General features: G+C 39.6%; 1 protein-coding gene across 10 annotated transcripts in view; it reads left to right on the top strand.

Moving 5' to 3' along the window:
* Window positions 1-16,705, top strand: part of kmt2ca (lysine (K)-specific methyltransferase 2Ca) — a 471,931-nt gene that overhangs the window by 315,682 nt on the left and 139,544 nt on the right. For all 10 annotated transcript variants that reach the window (XR_005942627.1, XR_005942628.1, XM_041184363.1 and 7 more), the window contains 5 exons: window positions 4,154-4,335; window positions 5,649-5,813; window positions 10,905-11,014; window positions 11,215-11,283; window positions 15,970-16,188. Coding sequence is in view for 8 of the 10 variants with exons in the window: in XM_041184363.1 (XP_041040297.1) it covers window positions 4,154-4,335; window positions 5,649-5,813; window positions 10,905-11,014; window positions 11,215-11,283; window positions 15,970-16,188 (745 nt within the window). In the remaining 2 variants the exon portion in view is untranslated. The remainder of the gene's footprint in view (window positions 1-4,153; window positions 4,336-5,648; window positions 5,814-10,904; window positions 11,015-11,214; window positions 11,284-15,969; window positions 16,189-16,705) is intronic.

Genomic DNA, 16,705 nt, shown 5'->3' with positions numbered 1-16,705 from the left:
ATTGTTTTAAAAACCCACCTGCTTCACCAATGCCTGACCTATATGTGACTCTGGACCCACAGCAATGTGGTTGCCTCTTAACTGCCCTGCCAAACCACCCAGTTGTACCAAACCATTATGACAAAGTATAATCACTGTCAAATGTCTTCACCATGCAGACTCCAGCACCTCAACTCTAATTAGGGAAGGGCCACTTGTGCCCACATCCCGTGAACAAATTTTTAAAAAAATCACAACAGCTGAGTGGAAGAATTTCTTCTCATCTTCCCTCTATGTTTTGCCAATGAATTTGAACCTATGATCTCTGATTATTGACCCACTTGCCAGAGGGAATAAGTTTTTATTTATCTTATCAAAACCTCTCAACTTGAAAACCTCGATTAGGTCACATTTTACTCTTCCCTGTCCCAAGAACAGTCCTAAACTTTCCAACTCATCACACAAGTCCCTCATCCTTGGTAACACGCCCCTGTAAACTTTTACAATTTTTAGAAAAATCTGATGAAATAAGACTGCAAATTATTGATTTTCAACAGATATATCTTTTTCAAAATTCATATTCTGCACTTGAAAAATTGATTATCTTCAACTGCTGAGGAGGGAGTGAAATGAGTCCAAGATCTAGTCTAGCCAAAAAACTTGGCAGTTGGAATATAATTTGGGAAAATGTGAGGTTATGCACATTAGCAAGAAGAATAGAGGAGCTGAATGTTACTTAAATGGAGCAGTACTGCAGAAAGCTGAGGCACAGAGGGATTTGGGGGTCCTTGTTACATGAATCACAAAAAGCTAACATACAAATTCACCAGGTAATAGGGAAGGCAAATGGAATGTTAGCCTTTATTATAAAGGGAATGGAGCATTTAAAAAAGGGGAAAATATACAAGGCTCTAGTTGGACCACACCTAGAATATTGAATAGCTTTGGCCTCTTTATCTAAGGAAAGATGTACTGGCATTGGTGGCAGCCCGTAGACGGTTCACTAGGTTGATCCCGGGTATGGTGGGATTTTCTTATGAGGAGAGGTTGAATAGGTTGGGCCTCTACTCATTGGAGTTTAGAAGAATGAGAGGTGACTTTATCGAAACATTTAAGATTCTTAGGGGGCTTGACAAGGTAGATGCTGAGAGGTTGTTCCCCCTTGTGGGAGTGTCTAGGACCAGAGGGCTTAATCTCAGAGTAAGGGATCACCCATTTAAGACAGAAATGAGGAATTTCTTCTCTCAGAGGGTGGTTAATCTGTGGAATTCTTTACCACAAAGGGCTGTAGACGCTGGGTTGTTAACTATATTCAAGGCTGAGTTGGGCACTTTTAATCAATAAGGGAATCAAGAGTAAGAGGAAAAGGCAGGAAAGTGGAGTTAAGGATTATCAGATCAGCCTTGATCTTATTGAATGGCGGGGCAGACTTGATGGAACGAATGGCCTACTGCTCCTACGTCTTATGGTCTCGTAGTCTGTTATTTTCGACTGTGTGCATGTTCACAAACTGAAATCTTAAATATGCTTTAAACCAACACTCCCCATATCTGCCCTTGGTAACTGAGATGAAGAGACACCCTTTTAACAGGAAGCACGCTTTGGTTTATGGTCAATGTTTGATATTTGCTGCATGCACCAATGTCCTGACGCCTAAGTATTCGATAGCGAGAAAATGGAATCAGCTCTTTTGCCTGCAATTGAAATAATTATGAATCACCATCTGAGAAGAGAGGAAAAATTATTAAAACCAGTCTCGTCCACAAAAGGTGCAAATCTATTGTTGCCACGTAACTTTCTTTAGTACTACATGCAGATCAGCCAGTAAAACAAGTGGACACATTTGTTCACATTCTTCACTACTTATTCAGCCAATGCATTCAACACTAATAGCTTTATTTCTATGGTTGTATGCTGTTTCTTTAAGAGATTAACTAATGGAAGAGTTTAATGATCTTCCTGGCAGAAGGGGGATTTGGGTACATTGTTGAAGCAGGGGAAGATACAAGGATGGGGGAGGGAGGAAGGCTGAGAGATTTGCTTTGGATTGCTCTATCAAAGAACCAACAGAGAGAGAATAGACTGAATGGCCTCCTTCTATGAAACTTATTTGGTTCTGTCGGTCACCACTTAAACTGTAATCCTGCCTATTTAAATTCTGACATCGCAATTCACAACTACAGTTCAGCTTCAAAACAATTTTTCACTTAAGACCTCTGATAATTCTTGAGTCAATATGTCCTGTTAGTAACTATGCATGCTTATAAATTGGTCAGCAACACTCATTCCAACCTGAGACAAAATCAATAGGCATGAAGTTTTCTGGATAACATTCTGCTTTTCCAAAGCACGGCTGATTAATGACCTGTGATAACTCAACATTCACTTAGAATCAGAGGTGTTGACTGAAAATGTCTTCATTGGGCCCCCTATAATACTGCTCTGTCGGCATCTTGCAGAAAGGCCTTTCCTCTATACTGTATGTGCTTGTGTAAAAATCAACCTCATGTAAAAGTCTAACCCATGATGTTTGGCCTAAAAAAAATGTTGTGTTTCCATCTACCTCATGTAAAAGACAACCCTACTTTTTCCAGAGATCAAAGCTGAAAAATTTCAGAACCAAAATATAATCTCCACAGTCACATCAAAAACCTCAACTCGTTATTCATTTAAAAGTTACATTTACCATATTTCTTCCAGTTCCTACTTGTCATTTAAGGCAGGGAGAATGTAGATTAATCTTGATTTTTGGAGGGGGAGAAACTGACATCAGAAAAAAGTAATAATCAGTGCACATGAAAACGGGATGCAGGGACCAGCGCAAACTTCAAATAAATGAATGCCCAGGTCTTGTGCCCTCAATTATTGCCCTCAGCCTGGGAGTGGAGGCTCAGGCCTTGCCATTTGGGCCCTTGCAAATGCTGACTCAGTGTGATCGCCCAGGTGAAGGACTGGGAGCCATCAGCATGAAATTTTCCAATGGCGTAACTCTTCCCTTGGCCCCTGAGCAGTGTTGAAACCACAGGCCCAGCCATTGCTGCTGCACTGTCCTGAGGTGCGGGGGTGGGGGAGGCTCCTTAATAAAAAAAAGAGCATTAGCGTGCTGCTATGGGTGCGATTTTCCCCGTTACTTGTGGATTATTTTGAGAACCATGTGAGGTGTGCTGGTAAGTGTGTTTTAGTTGAAAGTAAGTTTCTCATGTAAAAGTTGGCCCCTTAACTTGCCTAAAAAATTGGTCTCAAAAATTCACAACTTTTACATGAGTATATATAGTATATTCTCAATGCAGAGGCAAGTAGCACAACATAACATACAAATATGTGTGACACATAAATAATTTTATCAATCCTGCCCTTTATAGTTTTGTTAGCTTTTAAGTCGATACACAGTTTCTTTGCTGTTGTTGAAATGCATTCAAATCACATGTATACTTGACTTTCTATAACCTATTTAATTATTGTGCAGTAATTGAATATACTGATGTTCATTTTTCCATCCTAAAACCACCACCCCCTATTTTTCCTCTTAATTTTCTTTCTTCCTGTTTTTTCTTCCTCCTTCTAAAGGTGATGAGTTGTGCCAAGGTACAATTCTGCACTCTTTTGACAATTCAGAGGATGCCGAGGTCAACTGCACTGATTCCCTTGCTGCCCTGGTTAAGATTAACTGTCTCAGTGTAAGTCAGGGATTGAACCTGAGTTATTTAATGCCACACACCATGCAATATATTGACGTACTGAACCACAATATATTCCAAACAGAGTACAGTTGGTATGGCTGCATTCCTGGATGACCTCACAAATACTACTTCCTATTTATTTAATTAGCATGTTTGAAATCTCCTCTGAAAGTATTCTTTGTTCAGAGGATTTTTCTAAACATAACATACTTCTCCTGATTCTTATCAAACAGGTCAGCCATTTGTTAGCTTTAGATAGAGCAACTTTTTTCATCTTTTGAATGCTGATATGTTCAGCCACAAACAGTGAGTATAGAAATGTTTTTAAATTGGTGCTTGTAGGATGGTTGACTTATGAATGATTGCAATGCACCCAGGCCTACTCTTCTACCAGGTCCAACATCATGTTAGCAGTCAAGAGGCTTAGGTCGTTGACTGTACATAAACTTGATGTGGAGGATAAGTATTGAGACTATTTCTCTTCTGCTGGACAGATCACCAAAGTGGTGCTGAGTAAAGGCTGGCGATGTCTAGAATGTACAGTGTGTGAGTCCTGTGGGAAAGCCTCTGATCCAGGTCGTTTGCTTCTCTGTGATGATTGTGACATCAGCTATCATACCTATTGCTTGGATCCGCCTTTACAGACAGTCCCTAAAGGTGGCTGGAAATGTCGATGGTAAGTTCATTGGGAAAGATTATTTTTGTAAAGGTACAGTTGAGAACAATGCATATAGAAGCAATAACAAAACAGGTAGTTACTAGCTTATTTGAAAAATATGTTGCATATCCATGCTGAGATATTTCAAAAGGGATATAATTGAATAAAATAATATTAATAAAGTGAAGATAGACAAAAACACAAATTGCAGCACCAGGGCATTTCTAGTTTCTTTTAAATTCGACTCTTGTAAAGAAGCCTATTAATCTGATCAGGTATAAGAAGTGACAAACTCAATGCTGATGAAACTCATCACAAATATTAGTTAATCCAAAAGTTCAAAAGGTTAATTTAAAGCCATTTCGATATTGTAGATGAAGAAAACTATTAATATAATTTACAGTTTTTCAGCAGATATGCCTGAAACAGCAAAGAGAAAGGTAGCAAGTTTAATAGAGGCATTGCAGTGCTTATCGAGGTTCATATTCTGGCCAAAGGCTTTTGGACTGATCTTTATATAAAAAAAATACAGGTGACATAGAGGGTGCAGCTGAAGTAACTTTAGTGAAAAGTCTGATTACTTAAATGTTGGGAGAAAATGTGGAACTGGACCTGCATATTGCAACAAATGCCCTTATGCTATACTGCAATATCAAGTAAGTTAAATGGACTTGCAATGATACTCTGTATTAAGGTAGAAAATATTCAAAAATATTAAAAATGAAGGTGTACTCGAAGACCATTTATGTTACATGTTTTTATTTCTAAACATTTCTGTGTTGGTATTTCATTTTTAAGTTAAACAATTATGTTTCAATTTATGAGAAACATGAAGAATATATTATGAAGGTCAATGTGATTTAATACCATAAGGATATGCTGATACAGCTCAGCAATAAGATAGCAAGTTATCTTTGGTCAGGCTCTCAGCTTATAGATCATAACCCATTAGTTTTCATGTCGTACACTCTTTCTGTCCATTTAAAACTAATATATGTGAAACAAAATTTATTTAATGAGCAATGTTCCTTCATAATTTGGTTTCATAATTTGGTGTTTATATTGCGATTATGAGTTTAAAACATTTGAATATTTTCACTTAAACAATTTTCGAAGATGAAGTAGCAGCCATTAGCAAAAGAATGGTGGCCTTTCTCAAAAATATAATTCTTTGCATACATAATATGTTGTTCCATATCGGGAAGATCTAACCTCTTTGATATTTATTATTCAATCCTTAAACATTGGACCATTATAAGATTCTTTAAGATCTGTCTGTTGAGGTCAAACTACATTCCTGTGTTGCAATCAGCCTTCTCTTCATTTCGTAGGTGTGTTTCTTGCATGCAGTGTGGGGCAACCTCACCTGGTTTCAAGTGTGAATGGCAGAACAATTATACACAGTGTGCTCCTTGTGCCAGCTTGGCTGTTTGCCCAGTCTGCAATAAGAACTACAGGGAGGAGGAGCTTATTATACAATGCCGGCAGTGTGACAGGTGGGTGCATCCAATATATTCCTAGCATATGGACTGTATGAAGTGGAAAACTGAGACCAATGAATTATAATGAGTACATAACTATAATTACATACATCATAAATTACATACATCATTATCAAAGGATGCTGTCAAAAAACTAGTGTAGAAATGTCCATTACTGGATCTTAGTGTCAATTGAATAAGACATTTGGGCTAAGCAGGGCACTTGCCACATGAAAGGTGTTTTGAATTCCTTGACAGAATCTGATATAAAATATTGTTCCTTCTGAAAGTGAAAGAACGAAAACCAATATAGAAAAAAAAACTACAAAATAAAAGAGAAAGCTGCAATTGCTGAAAAATTGAAATAAAAAACAGAAAATGCTAGAAATACACAGCTGATCAATCAGCATTTTTACAGAGTAAACACTTCATCAATTATCTTAACGTCTTTGCTCATACAGATATTGACTGACCTTTGCATTTCTACAATTTTCTACCTACTAAAAAAACCCTAATTTTACATAAGTAATTTAGTAGCAATAAATTCTGTGTTCATATATTTATGGCAGATAAAAGCTTGAATAGACCTGAGCTTTGTATGTTCTAATGACTGCACTGAATGTTAAAGTAGTGCCAATAAATGAAGTTCAACCCAGATAAATGTGAGGTAGTCCATTTTGGTAAGAAGAATAGCGAGGTCACTTATTACTTGGAAGGTATGAGTCCAGTTGGTTGAGGAACAAAGGAATCTTGGAGCACAAGTACACTAATCACTAAAACTGGTGCCACAGGTTACAATGCCTTTTTTTAAAAAGCAAACAAAACACTAGTCTTTATTTCTACAGGGATAAAATGAAAAAGTAGGGAAATTGTTAAACCTGTATCAAACATTGGTTAGATCACACTGAGAGCACTGTGTGCAGTTCTGATTGCCATTATAGAAAGGATATAAGGTGCTGGATAGGATGCAGAGAAGATTTACACAAGAAGGATACCAAAAATGAATGGTTTGACAGGCTGGGTCTCTTCTCTCTTGTGGGGGGAAAAGGAGGCTGATGTCTTTGAAATTATGAAAGGTTCAGAGAGAATGTTTCCTCTTGTGGAGCATAACTAGAGGCTATCAATATAAGATAGTCACAAAACCGTCCAGAGGGGAATCCAGGAGAAACCTCTTTACCCAAAGAGTACTAAGAATGTGGAACTCACTATCATGGGGAATGGTTGAAACGACTAGTATGAGAACTAATGGGAGTAGGCTTGAGTGGAGCATAAAAACCAGTAAGGATCGGTTGAGCAAAATGGTATTTGTTTGAGGTATTAGCCACCAAAGATATTCTCTTCATAATGCTTTTCATTTTCTCATCAACCTCCATCACCAGCTCTGGGAAATCTCTTAATACTTCAGTCATCTCATTGCCATGCTTCCCACATCCAACATAGATTCGATTTCTGTGTCATAAATCCTATGTAACCCTTCATGACAAGAGGTCAACTACTACTTGTGCTGGATAGTGATTATTGGATCTGGAAGGACTTGAAGACAAACTAATGAGTCAAATTGTGGCAGAGATAGTGGGTAAATGGTGATATTAAATAACATTGGATTCTAGAATTAAAGAAAGTAAGCCAGTTGACTTACAGGTTTGCCTTTCAGTTGCTTTTACCATTTTTTCACTTCTCTGGTATAGTGGAAGCAGGTGTCTATTATTACTTAAATTGAGGGCACCAGTTTAATTCCCCATGTACAATTTTCTCTTCCATCAGCCCAACTGTCTCCAATTACACCTTGTGCATTCCTGTTCATTCTTTTGAATTAATTGATGTCTTAAGGATGCAGCAGTGGGGCAGGCAACTTTACTTTTTAAGTGTTTAAATTGCAGCTTCTGTACCTTCAACAGAGAGCTTGTGGTTTTGGCAACAAACTACCTGAATATACTGTGGTAATTTTTCTCCATCCCTCCCATCCACCATTACCACTTCTTAAAAATTTTCCACTAAGTTAGAAATTGGCAAAACATCTAGTAAAACTACTACTGCAGATGGGGGTGTGTGGGTGTGGGGCAACTCCAACAACATTCAAGAAGCTCAACACCATCCAGGACAAAGCAGCCTGATTGATTGGCATCCATCCACCGCTTTAAATATTCATTCCCTCAACCACTGACACACAGTGGTAGTATGTACCATCTACAAAATGCACTGCAGCAATTCGCCGAGGTTCTTTTGACAACACCTTCCAAACCTGTGACCTTTGTCACCTAGAAGGCCAAGGGCATCAGATACATAGAAACACCACCACCTGCAGGTTTGCCTCCAAGCTACACACCATCCTAAATTAGAACTATATTGCCTTTCTTTCACTGTTTCTGTAATGCTGGAACTCCCTTCCTAACAGCCACCACAGGTGTACCTACACCACATGATCTGCAGAGGTTCAAGAAGGTGGATCACCACCACCTCCTCAAGGGAAATTAGGAATGGACAATAAATGCTCTCCAAGCCAGCGATGCCCACATCCCGTGAACAAATTTTTTAAAATTGAACAAAACGCTACAAATCTGCAAAGATTGGTCAGATTTTAAGGATCAGAAAAGAATTCCAAAAAAAGAGGGAGAAATTAGTATGAGAGAAAGCTAGCTAGAAATATAAAAACAGATAGTGAGAGTTTCTACAGGTATTTAAATAGGAAAAGAGTAACTAAAGTGAGTGTTGCTTCTCTAGAGAGTGATTTGGTGGAAATTAAAAACTGAAAAACAAGGAAATCATGGAAGCCATTTTGTTTATTTTGCATCTGTCTTCACTGTAAAAGAATGAGAAAACTTCCCAAAGACACTTGAAAATCAAGTAGTGAAAGGGAGGGAGGAACTCAAAACAATCATCATCATCATCTGGGAAGAAGCACTAGGAAAACTAGTAGACCTAAACGCTGACAAGTCCCCAGGATCTGATGACCTGCATCATAAGATCTTAGAAGAAGTGGCTGCAGAGATGCTAGATGCATTGGTTATAATTTTCCAAAATCCTTATATTCTAGAAGGGCCCAGCAGATTGGAAAATAGCAAATGCAACACTTTGGTTCCAGAAAGCAGGAAACTATAGACCAGTTAGCCTAACATCTAACTTAGGAAAATTGTTAGAATCCATTATTAAGGAGTTAGAAGCAGGATATTTAAAAAATCATAATAGGATCAGGCAGAATCAACATGGCGTTGTGAAAGAGAAGTCGTGTTTCACTAATTTATTAGAGCTCTTTGAGGAAGTAACAAGCAAACTGAATAAAGGGGAACATGTAGATCTGGTGTACTTGGATTTCCAAAAGGCATTTGATAAGGTGCCACATTAAAGATTACTACATGAAATAAGTGCTCATGGTTTAGAGAATCACGTATCAGCCTGGATAAAGGGTTGGTTAGCTAACAGGAAGTAAAGGGTATGGATTAATGGGTGTTTTTTGGGTTAGCAAGCTGTAACTCATCAAGTGCCACAGGGATCAATGCTGGGGCCTCAACTGTTTACAATCTATATCAATCACTTAGATGAAGGGACTAAATGTGGCTAAATTTGCCAATGACACCAAGATAGACAGGAAAGCAAGTTGTTAAGAGGAGATACAGAGTCTCCAAAGGGATATACATAGGCTGTGAGTAGGTGAAAATTTGACTGATGGAGTATAATGTGGGAAAATGTGAACTTGACAGAATAAAAGAGCAGTATACTATTTAAATGGACAGAGATTTCAGACCTCTGTGTTACAGAGGGATCTGGGTGTCCTGGTACATGAATCACAAAAAGCTAGCATGCAGCAAGTGATTAGGAAGGCAAATGGACTGTTGACACATTTATTGCAAGGGGAATGGAATATAAAAGTTGGGAGGTTTACCACAGTTGTATAGGGCCTTGGTGGCACCACACCTGGAGCATTGTGTGCAGTTTTGGTCTCCTTATTTTTAAAAGGGTATAAATGTGTTAGAAACAGTTCAGAGAAGGCTTACTTGATTCATTCCTGAGGTGAGGGGCTTATCTTATGCAAAAAAGTTGGAACAGGTTGGGCCTATATCCGTTGGAGTTTAGAAGAATGAGACGTGATCTTATTGAAACAGATAAGATCCTGAGGGGGCTGAGTTGGGTGGATAACGGGAGGATATTTCTTCTTTTGGGAGAGATTAGAAGTAGGGGGGACACAGTTTAAAAAAATAAGAGTTCCCCTTTTGGGATGGAGGTGGGGAGAAATTTTTTGAGGTTCGCCTAGTCTATGAAATTCGCTTCCCCCGATAAGAGTGGTGCTGAGTCATTGAATTCATTCAAGGTTGAGTTAGATTTTTGATAGACAAGGGAGTCGAGGGTCATGGAGGGCAGACAGGAAAGTGGAGTTGAGACCACAACCAGATCAGCCATGATCTTTTCGAATAGCAGAGCAGGATCGAAGGCCCAAATGACCTGTTCCTACTCCTAAGCCCTGTGTTCCAGAGGCATTCTATCCTCCTCAGACCATCCAAAACTCCACCTTCTCTGCTTCATTAGTTATTCCCTGTTACTGGCACCCTTTTCTCTCTCTCTCTCTTGATTCAGCCTGACACTTCACTTCTCCTCTTCTCTGACTTTGCTAGTGCAAGCTGTTACTTGCTTGCCCACACTCAGTATTCTTTTTGTCCATCCTCCAAGATCAGGTTGACCCTCTGTTCCTCCAATTAATGACAGCACTTTGTCCTTGCTTGCTTCATTAATGCTGGTGCTCTTTCCACCCCACCCCCAAATACCAACAATTAATCCTGGTGCCTTTCTCCGCCCTAAAATGCCATTGCCAATCTGCCCCTTCCTTCTCAACTTAATTTCTTTTCATTGCCACCCATCCCCCTCAGCCATTCACTCCCCCAGTCCATCTTGCTCCTGCTAATGACACCAGATATTCTGACATGGTAAACTGACAAGAATGGAAAAATGGCCAATTCTACTGTTTTTCTTTTGGCAGTGAGGGAGTGGGAGTGGAAATGTGTATGAGTCAGGTCTGTGTCCCATTTCTTCCCTGTGCAATCCCTTCGGACAATGAGGCATGTTGACACAATGCTTTTTTTAAGGTATGATTTGTGAACATCTTTATTTTCTCAGATGGATTCATGCTATTTGCCAGAACCTGAACACAGAAGATGAAGTAGAGACTGCAGCTGATAATGGCTATGACTGTTTCACATGTAGGCAATATGCAATGGCAACACCAGGTAGGAGTTGCAGTGTTAAACCAGTTTGCTGAATAAATGTTTTCTTAAAAAGTCTTAAAGTTGCAAACCATAACTTTGATGAATTAGGTATTTTATAAACAAAAACTTGATAATTTTTGATAACTTTGTGCTGAATTCAGTCTGAGTGACTGCAAAAAGATTCAAACATGCTAACAGGTTTCTAATTTCTTTTGACTCAGTGACTACCTCAGAAGGGACTGAGTTATCTTTGGTAACACCTCAATTTATTGTAAAGACGAAAGAACCAGGTAAGTTGTCAGACTTGGTAGCAAAACATTTGATCTGTACTTTCCTTCCCTGCTCCAATTTTCCCCCCTCCTGTCAGAAAGGTGCTGATTTTTCATGATTCCAAAGGCACCACCAGCAGTATGATACTTCACCAAAATGAGATGCGATAGTGAATGTTGGGCATTTGGCAGTGGGGACATTGCAGCATAGCTTGTTCTCATGTTCAGTTGACATCTGCATGTGCTCCCTTTATAGCAGGCATCACTGGATAATGATCAGGAAAATGAGCTGAATTTGGACTGCCTAGCTTGGGGATACAAGACACTCCGATCAGGCACAAAACTAAAGATCAGACTTGATCCCTTATAATCTACATCAATTAATTGCATGAAGGGACCAAATGTATGGTAGCTAAATTTGCCGATGACACCAAGATAGGTAGGAAAGTAAGTTATCAAGAGGAGGTAGAAAGTCTGCAAAGGGACAAGTTAAAAGAGTGGCAAAAATTTGGCAGATGGAGTATAATGTGGGAAAATATGAACTTGTCCACTTTGGCAGAAAGAATGGAAAAGTAGCATATTATTTAAATAGAGAGAGATTGCAGAATTCTGAGGTACAGAGGGATCTGGATGTCTTGGCACATGAATCATAAAAAGTATGCAGGTATGGCAGGTGATTATGGAGGCAAATGAAATGTTGGCATTTATTGCAAAGGGAATGGAATATAAAAGTAGGGAAGCTTTAGTGCAGCTGTACAGGGCCTTGGTGATAACATCTCTGGATTTGAAAAAAATATAACTGCGTTAGAAGCAGGCCCAAGAAGGTTCACTCAACTCATTCCTGGGATGAAGGGCTTGTCTTATGAGGAAAGTTTGAATAGGTTAGGTCTATACCTGTTGAAATTTGGAAGAATGAGAGGTCATCTTATTGAAACATATAAGATCCTGAGGGGAATTGATAGGGCAGATACCAGGGAGATGTTTCCACTTGTGGAAAGAGATTAGAACTAGAGAAAACAGTTTACGCATAAGAGGTCTCCCTTTTAAGATGGAGATGAGGAGCAATGTGGTTGACTCTTAAATGCCCTCTGAACAAGGGCAACCAGGCTTGAGTACTAAATGCTGGCCTAGCCAGCGATGCCCATATCCCTTGGATGAATTTTTTTTAAAAATGTTTTCTCTAAGGGTCATTACTATGCAGAATTCACTACCCCAGAAAGCAGTGGAGGCTGGGTTGTCGAATTTATTCAAGGCTGAGTAAGACAGATTTTTGATAGACATGGTAGTCAAGAAGCAGACAAGAAAGTGGTGTTGAGACCACAACAAGATCAGCCATGATCTTAATGAATGGCGGACCAGGCTTAAAGGGCTGAATGACCTATCCTGTTCCTAAGACCTATATTCTTACAAATGGCTCAGTACCACATTGAGTCAGCAAGTTATTTGTGGATCTCTGAAAACTTGGAAGCAGTTTAACAAGCTTCACAATTTGGGTTAAGCACACAAGAATTATGGAGTGTACACCCAGCTTACTTGCCAGATGTCTGATGCAGAGCAGTATCACTGTCTGTGCATAATGAGTAACTAAAGCATTAGGAGAGCATTTAAACAAAATAGGCAGGGGAGTGGTAATCTGCAAACTGAGAAAATGAGAAAAACAATAATGATGGAGACAGAAAAGGTGGTGAAAGCTCGATGTTGTGGTACAGAGCAAGGGCTGGCCCATGATTGTTTGAGCTCAGACACCAAGAAGAAACTGACTATGGCTTCTGCTTTAGACTACCAAGTCGGGGGATGGATGGGACCAAGCACTTTTCTAGTCAAATAAGGAATACTGATAAAATTGTTTTGGCTGGCCTCAGTTTACCAGGGATAGATTAGAGACCTTTAAAAGATGCAATAGGATTGAAGATATGATTATGGCCACAATATTGGGTGGTTGTGCAGAGGCATTGTATAGCCAGTCAGGAGGTAATGGAGCAGGTCAGAGTAAGAGAAAATGTTGGCAACAATAGTCACAGTAGGGTGATGTTTGTTAGGCCTGTGATGAAGAAAAAAATGATTGCAATAGAAACTTTCAACTTTAGAAAGGCAGATCTTGAGGTTTGAGTTTAGGAAACTGGGAGCATTTCTGAAAAGCTTAATCGTAGACAAAGGGTTATGTTGAATGGTGTCCTTTGAGGCTAGAATTTGGGCTGCTGACTCTAATCTGTGTTGTTGGCATTGATGCTGGAACCTGCTGTAAACTGATCCAATTTACCTTGATGGTTCAATCAAAGGGTGCACAACAGGCTTAGGTTAATAATGCATTTGTACTATTAGTTAAATTTCATGTAAAATTGCACATATATTGAAAAATGTGGAATGTAAGTATACATTAAGTGGAATTTGATTGACCTAGGAAGATTTAGAATGGAAACTGTAAGTAATAGTAAACGTATCACCTTCAGTATCTGTACAATATGATAAAACAATTTAAAGCTAGCAGTAGAAAACTGCAAACTGTTGCCAGAATAGTAGAGTGCAAGTCTGCAGAAGAGATGCCAAGACTTTGCAACGCAATAGTTAGAGCACACTTCAAATACTATGTCCAGTTTGAGTTAGCAAGCCATGAGAAATATATGCTTGGAATTGAAACTTGATTCCAAGCAAGAAGAGAATGAGTGCTGAGCAAAGGTCAGAGAAGTTTAAGCTTTATATTCTACGAACAAGGCAGTAATTGAGGTGGCGAGCAGAAGGAAAAACTTGTTTTCTAGTTAAATTTTGGAATTGTACAATATTGCTGAAAAAAGAAACATGTCTAAGCTTTTCGTCTTGCACTTAACAGGACAATCATAAGGATACCAACATAAGGGGAAAGCAACAATCTATACTGTATGTGAAGAAATTGTTGATTAGTTGGCAAGTGGCATTGCCATGGAGAATGCACCAGTGATGGTGACTGATGGTTAACTGCCAAGCACTGTTTGAAATTTAAACCAGCTGCTGTTCGCAAAAGACAGCTTGACCCTGATTTGTCAAAGCATTGCCCTGAGGAATGAGTCAGCAAATGGTTAGCGCATGTGTGTATGTGTTCTTTCTGTCTGCAAAGAACAAGGTCCTGTGTATTAATATATGTAGCTTCCAGTACACACGTGCCCCACTGTGAGCCGATTGACATTCTTAAACTGGTTGTCAGCATTTCTCTTCACATACAATATAAATTGTTGTTTTCGCTTTATATTGGTATTCTTACGAAGTATCCTGTTGAGTGCAAGAGGGAAAGCTTAGACATGTCTTTTTTTTTTCAGCAATACTCAAGTTCTGTACTACCAAATGACTAATTGTAAAATAAATAGAATAGAAGAAAAAGCACTAGGATTTTCCCAATACTGTTAGATGCCATTATGGGGACAGCCTATGTAATGTATTGACAGGCCAAACAACCCTTTCTCATCTCTATCAGTTTAGAAACATAGAAACTAGGAGCAGAAAAAGGCCATTCGACCCTTCGAGCCTGCTCTACCATTCATTAAGATCGTGGCTGATCATCCAACTCAATAGCCTGCTCCTGCTTTCTCCCCATATTTTTTGATTCCTTTCGCCCCAAGAGCTATATCTAACTCCTTCTTGAAAGCATACAATGTTTTGGTCTCAGCTACTTTCTGTGGTAGAAATTTCTCCTCATCTCAGTCCTAAATGGTCTATCCCATATCCTCAGACAGTGACCCCTGGTTCTGGACTCCCCCACCATCGGGAACATCCTTCCTGCATCTACCCTGTCTAATCCTGTTAGAATTTTATAGGTTTCTATGAGATCCCCCCCTTCTGAACTCCAGCGAATATAATCCCAATTGACTCAATCTCTTCTCATATGTCAGTCCCGCCATCCCAGGAGTCAGTCGGGTAAACCTTCACTGCACTCCCTCTATAGCAAGTTCATCCTTCCTCAGATAAGGAGACCAAAACTGCGCACACTATTCCAGGTGTGGTCTCACCAAGGCCCTGTACAATTGCAGCAAGACATCCCTGTTCCTGTACTCGAATCCTCTGGCTACGAAGGCCAACATACCCTTTACCGCCTGCTGCACCTGCATGCTTACTTTCAGCGACTGGTGTACAAGGACACTCAGGTCTCATTGCACGTTTCCCTGTCTCAATTTATAGCCATTCAGATAATCTGCCTTCCTGTTTTTGCTACCAAGGTGGATAACCTCACCTTTATCCACATTATACTGCATCTGCCATGCATTTGCCCACTCAGCTTATCCAAATCACACTGAAGCATTTCTGCATCCTCCTCACAGCTCACCCTCCCACCCAGCTTTGTGTCATTGGCAAATTTGGGGATATTACATTTAGTTCCCTCATCTAAATCATTAATATATATTGTGAATAACTAGGGTCCTAGCACCAATCCCTGCGGTACCCCACTAGTTACTGCCTCGTATTGGTATGATTCTATGGTATGTTAGCTGGAATCAGCAATTGATACATCATGGGCTTGTGGTTGATTCCCTGAATGGTGATTTGGCTTTATCAAAGTTATGTTAAGAAACCGGGTGTGTTAATGGGAAGTGTAAAAATTGGTGATCGTAGTGAACAGCTGTTGGATGCTTTCTACAGAAGGGGACTTTCTTGTGGGCCAGTAGGAATTTCCTATCTTATTTGCATAAGAAAGCTCTTTACGTGTCATTCAGTGATACCTGTAATTTTCCTGTAAAACAGAACCGACACGGACATATACACAGGATGGTGTCTGCCTTACTGAGATGGGTATGTCGCAGCTCCAAAGCCTCAGTATTGCTCCACCACGCCGGAAGCGACCCAAGCCAAAGTTAAAGCTGAAGATCATAAATCAGAACAGTGTGGCTGTCTTGCAAACTCCACCTGATCCTCAGTCTGAACAGTCCAGAGACATGGATGGAGATATGGATGAAAGCAGAGGTACGATATTGTGTCTGATCCCCTCCATCTCTCACTCATGTGAAGGGAAGAATAAGATTTGTTTGCTAAATATTATATGCACTTGTGTATGTGCTTGCCCAAATGGATGGCTGAGTAGAAGAAATGCTTCAAAACATGAATGGCCCATGCGTTCGAAATAAACCAATCCTCTGTCAAGTTATGTATTAAAATATCAATCTTATGCTTTACTGCACCATCATGGTTTTACCACTTCCCACTTAGTCTATATAAATAAGGCTCTGGGAATGAGAGCTCTTCTCTTTTCTATGCTCCACATAAAATCAGATTGCACAATTTCAGTAATAAGAACATAACATAAGAAATATGAGCAGGAGTAGACCACAAGACCCACTGAGCCTGCTCTGCCATTCAGTACGATCATGGCTGATCTTGGGCTTCAACTCCATTTTCCTGCCTGCTCCCCATATCCTGGGAGATCAAAAGTCTATTGACCTCAGCATTGAAAAATCCATCACTCTTTGGGAAAGAGAATTCC

Source organism: Carcharodon carcharias, chromosome 3 (genome assembly GCF_017639515.1).
Source record: "Carcharodon carcharias isolate sCarCar2 chromosome 3, sCarCar2.pri, whole genome shotgun sequence".
NCBI lineage: Eukaryota > Metazoa > Chordata > Chondrichthyes > Lamniformes > Lamnidae > Carcharodon > Carcharodon carcharias.
This window is presented reverse-complemented; position numbering and strand designations above follow the sequence as displayed.